Genomic DNA, 5,628 nt, shown 5'->3' on the forward strand with positions numbered 1-5,628 from the left:
GCACTTTCTACTTGCAGCAGTATGTTTTGTTATTTTATTTTGTTATAAAAAGTCAGATTTCTGTACATTTTTATTCTTGACACAATTTCAATACTTTAATGAATTATTATGGTTTATTGACTTACATAACCTTCTAGCTCAGGATTCACAGATAAGAAATACGAAGCATTTGAAGATACTCACCAGAAGCAAAAATACCAACAGGTCCCTCTCTGAAGCAGAGTTCAAAGGGTTAAACAGGCGGTGAGACATTTAGATTTGAGTCAGTTGAATTATTGATCAGTTTTGTTCTCTCGGCAGGTGATCAGCTGTGATAAGAGCGTCTGCACGCTGCTGCAGATCACCGACACAACAGGAAGTCACCAGTTTCCCGCCATGCAGCGCCTCTCCATCTCCAAAGGCCACGCCTTCATCCTGGTGTTCTCCATCACCAGCCGCCAGTCGCTGGAGGAGCTCAAACCCATCTACCAGCAGGTCACATGACCCGCCGTCACAGTTACTGCAGCAGCTTCTCCCGCTCAAACTTTACGTTTCCTAAAAGTTTGCGCGGACGCATTTGGCCAGCTGCAACTTTTCTTCACAATGTTCCAAAACGGTTTTGTCTCACATTTGTTTATAGAGCACATTTAAAATAAAAGCGTTTGACCAAAGAGCCTCGCAAATAAAACAGAGGTGTGATTAACCCCTTAGGGCCCGCTTTAATATCACACACACTCGTATCACTCTGCACACAAAATATGCTTTTCACAATCAAGCTTTGAGAAATATTATACATTGATATGATTCTCTACTTTCATTGAGTTTATTTTTCTAACCATCATCAGTCATAATCATAAATATTATATATTCATTTAATTTTCAGAATTTTAACCCTTTAAATGTCAGGTTTTTGTCATGATGCCACCATGTTTTTAGATGAATAATATGAATAATGTTGAGTCTCCTCCTCCTCAGTGTGTGAGTGTAGCTGTGACAGTCTGGGATATGTCAGTGTGTGAGTGTAGCTGCTGACAGTCTGGGATATGTCAGTGTGTGAGTGTAGCTGCTGACAGTCTGGGATATGTCAGTGTGTGAGCGTAGCTGCTGACAGTCTGGGATATGTCAGTGTGTGAGAGTAGCTGCTGACAGTCTGGGATATGTCAGTGTGTGAGTGTAGCTGCTGACAGTCTGGGATATGTCAGTGATCAGCAGCTACATTGACTGTGACAGGTCACCTAGTGGAAATAGCATGTATTTCCTCCATATGCCAAATATGGTCAAAATGACCTCATCAGGTGGAAAATAGTCAAAATGACAAATTCAGAGTCAAAAGCCCAGAATGACACCCAGAAATAATACAAGTCCTGTTTTTCTGCTCTGATGGCTGTGGGATCAAAAATGTCAGTTTGAATGGGTTTCAATGGAGCATTTTTGGACCTGAACAGTCTGAATGTAACTATTTAGTTTCCACAGTTGTATTTTAGACTTATTGTAGGAGCTGAGCTGCAAATTCACTGATTACACTCAAATACACAATCTGGACTACATTTAGGACACATGCATCAACACACACACAGTTATCACAACAGGAAGAAGAAAAGAGACTAAAATGAGACAAACTGTCTCTAAAGGGTTTAATATTGGAAGCTCAGGGTCATTTATTGTGGATGCAGACTTGACTGTTGGGACAAAGATAAAAAACTTGTGTCCTGGTTTAGTGGACGCTCTTTGTCATTTAGGATTTTTCGTGCTCAGTAAATTTAAGAGAGAGTCGACGCTGCATGCATTTGACTGGGAAATACAGCTGAGTATCATCTGCATAAAAATAACAACAAAGGACTTTAACAGACTTGTAGTCCTAACTGACTCGGTCTCATGTCCCTCCAGGTCCTGGCCATCAAAGGCACGGTGGAGTCCATTCCCATCATGCTCGTGGGCAACAAAAGCGACGAGACGGCGCAACGCGAGGTGGAGACGAAGGAGGGCGAGGCTCAGGCCGCCGCCTGGAAGTGTGCTTTCATGGAGACGTCGGCCAAGACGAACTCCAACGTGAAGGAACTGTTCCAGGAGCTGCTGTCGCTGGAGAAGAAGCGGGACATGAGCCTGAGCATCGACGGCAAGCGCTCGGGGAAACAGAAACGAGCCGACAAGCTGAAGGGCAAGTGCAGCATCATGTAGCGCGAGCGGCAGCGAGAGACGTGGAAACAGCAGGATGATGGACCCCTGCAGACTCCCCCTCCCAACGTTCGTAGCTCTGCATCCCGGAGGACAGCTCTTCTTCTCTGGTGGCTCTTGTCCTCCGTCTGTGTGAACACCAGAGCCCAGAGGAACAAAACCACGAGACCCACTAATGACGACTTTATTTATACCAGGGCCCCGGGCTCCTCCTGGCCCTGAACTGGATTGTGTTTGTAGCCCCAAAAACCATATTCAGACCCATCTAACTGCCGCCACCAGGAAGCACCGCAGTGCTGTAATAATAAAGGAATACTCCGCAGGTTTTCCTGAATTCAGAGAAATGTCCTAAAAAAGTGTGAAATGTTCTGAAATCCAACAAAGTCCTGAAATCCTAAATATGTCCTAAAGCCAAGAAACGTCTTTAAGTCCTAGAAACATGTATGGGGCTGCTGCGACTGGCCCCCGGCCTCCTGCCATCTTGCAAAAGTGCCCCCCAGCGAGTTGAGTATCCTGGATCAGAGGATTAAAACGTGTGGACAGACAAAGTTCATTCTTCTGATCCTCGTCGAGCCGCGTGTATTTCAGCCGTTTCTACAATACCGGAGATTCATAAAAGCGCTGAGACGTAGTTCAGGTTCTGCATCGGTCAGAAAATGAGACTCAGACAGACAGTTTCAGACACTCTGAAATGAAACTTTGCAGTTTTTCAACCAGCTCTGTGTCATCACAGTGGAATCAGATAAGCAGCGTTTGCCTAAAGTTTTTGGCTGACGTAGAAGCCAAAAATGATTCAACTTAAAATCTGAGAGCCGACCTGAAAGCTGATTATTAACGTGATTTCAGCGGTTTATGGAGCGCTGATGATTATCGAGCGGCTGCAGATGAGGCTGAAACTCAGTGCAGCGGTCCTTTATTTAACAGACCAGTGACATTTCCATCATGGTTCTGCTCTCTGTGGCTGTGAGCGTAGATAACAGGATGTTTCCTGCACCGAGTCGGCTCTGCTTCCTGCCGTCATTAGACGAAACGCCTACATACGAGCTAACGGCCTTTAGCCTCCACATGAGCGCGGTGCGGGTGGTCTGATGAGTCGACGCCTGCAGAGGAAACAGCAGGAAATCTCAAAAAGGCCTCTGTGGTTTCCGTGAGCCGAGCCGGCCTTTCGTCCTGTTTCCGTCAGACTCGGCGTCGTTCGGCATCGTTAGCGTTAACGAATCGCTGCTGATGGAGCAGCTGTATGAACTGTACATAGAATTTAAAGGAACAGTGCAACACTCTGGAAACCATCGCCACAGTCGCATGTTTCAGATCATTTCATCGCCTCTGCAGACTCCAACCAAACACGGATTCCCGGATGTCGGACTGTTCCTTTAACTCAGCAGGAGCGGCGGCTGTGATTTGTGCGAGCAGCTTCTGTGTATTTCAGATGCCTTTCCTGCCACTTTACTTGACAGTTTGTTATATTCTCCGTACATAAGTGAGCTTAAAACTTTGCAAAGCACAAACACAACAAACTGGAGTCAGAGAACCGGAAAGCACACGCTCATCCTGACATGCGTGTTCTTTTTTCGTCGTCAGCGAGTCCGTGCTGATCACATTTTATGCACAGATAGAAAATGTGATTCTGTTGACTGTAAAAAGCTTTTTGTCTTGTTTTCCTCCACGTTACGTCATTCAGCTTCAGCAATATTAAGAATAGCTGCACTTTGTAGTATGTAGGGACGGAAATAAAGAACTTTTAAAGTTTCAGTTTAAAAATTGTAACCTGGACTTGATGTAGCTCATTTTTGTTAAGTGTGAGAGTCAAAGGACCTCCGAGCTTTGTTGTGCTTTTTTTCCAGAAGTTTTTGACCACAGAGATTAGACCAAATGCCTAAATGCCCAAATGCCTCTTATGTCTTACACAAAAATCAACATTGGTTTCTTTTCACCACAAACTCTCATTTGTGTTCCCAAATGTACTCATCCACAGTTTTTGTCATGGTCGTGTATGCTTTCGTGCCATTCTGATGATAGATTTTCTCTGTCAAAGAACATTTTTTTGCCATATAAATGCCATAAAGTTTCCTCAGTGAGAACTGATGCTAATCGTGTGAAAACTGTAGTTTTTGCAGTTTGTAAGTGACTGTTTATTTGCACAGAAATGTCTTCGTGAAAGTGCTTCATTTATAATGATGATCAAAACTTTATTTATATCGCACCTTTCAAAACAAAAGTGCTTCACAGTAAAAATAAATCCTAAAAGTAAATAAAATTTTAAAAAACAAACAATATAATAATAAAATAAATGTTTATTTGATTATATATAAAACTATCCTGAATAAAATACTTTGTAGGTTTAGATGAAATAAAGCATGGATGAATCTTTTCAAGCATGTGTTTAGTAAATAATCGGGGACCCATAATAGATCCCTGGGGCACACTACACAAAAGTCGTTATATGCTGCTTATTTAAAAACTGCATTTATTATATATGTTTTACCCCTTTGAAACCTGGACCGACATCAGTTTTCTTGTGCTGCGCTCAAAGACCCTTCACAAGTAAACTATTGAAGCCTTTGAAAATTGAACAGTTGGTGAAAAAAAAAAAAAAAAACATGGGGAGAAGAAGGCAATTAGCAGCTTAACAAGATTTGGCACAAAAATTTGAAAAAGGAATTGTAAAAAGTTACCAGAAAATTAACTTAAAATAGCAAAAAAAAAAAAACAGAAACAAATAAAGTATAGTTATAATCATGAATACAGTTTTCATCTTTTGCTATTTTTTATTTCACCCTTTTTTAAAAAATAAAGTCTGTTTCTTGTTACCTTTTACAATTAAAAAAAAAAATTTGTGGGACATGTCTTGCCAAGTTGTTTACTGCCTTTTCTCTCAAGTTTTCAAAAGAAAACTTTTTTTTTCAACTTTTATTTAAGATTTTGCTTTTGTTTGATTTCTTTCTTTTTCTCCTTTTATTATTTCTAATTTTCAGGTAATTTTCTTGTATTTTTTTTTTTACAAAGTCCTTTTGGGTTGTGTCTCCTTCATTTTCTCATTGCCTTCCTGTGTTTTTTTAAAGAAAAGCTCAGATTTCGACTGTGTTTCTGGTCCTGCTACATGTCAGCACAGACACGCGCAGTCGGAGTTGTGTTCAAAATCAGATCAAACTGATCCATCGGGACTCGATCACTGCAGCATTTAAAACACTGAATCGATTTCTCTTGTTAGTTTTTGTGGGAGCTGTTCAGACTGAGCAGTGCCAACATGTGACCAGCTGCCCAACTGAGAAGATTCACACAACAAGCTCAGTCAGTTTCTGTAAACGCTTTTCTAAAACTTGGACTAAATTTTGCACTGAATTTGGCTGAAGCTTGACTCTTGGCAGAGTGGCAGTGATCCTTTTATACTGTGGGACTCAGTGAGCTGCAGGTGTGTCCTGATGAGCTCATGAGAGACAGGTGTGCAGGAGGAGGTGAGGTCAGGTGACTGAT

The 5,628-nt window shown here is 41.8% G+C and overlaps 1 protein-coding gene across 1 annotated transcript in view; it reads left to right on the top strand.

Annotated features, from left to right (window-relative positions):
* diras1a (DIRAS family, GTP-binding RAS-like 1a) overlaps positions 1–4,207 on the top strand; it is a 10,883-nt gene extending 6,676 nt beyond the window's left edge. The window contains exons 3-4 of the mRNA XM_042482750.1: positions 301–474; positions 1,867–4,207. Of these exons, the coding sequence (XP_042338684.1) occupies positions 301–474; positions 1,867–2,157 (465 nt within the window). The 3' untranslated portion in view covers positions 2,158–4,207. The remainder of the gene's footprint in view (positions 1–300; positions 475–1,866) is intronic.
* The last annotated feature ends 1,421 nt before the right edge of the window (positions 4,208–5,628 follow it).

The sequence above is a fragment of the Plectropomus leopardus genome, chromosome 3 (genome assembly GCF_008729295.1).
Source record: "Plectropomus leopardus isolate mb chromosome 3, YSFRI_Pleo_2.0, whole genome shotgun sequence".
NCBI lineage: Eukaryota > Metazoa > Chordata > Actinopteri > Perciformes > Serranidae > Plectropomus > Plectropomus leopardus.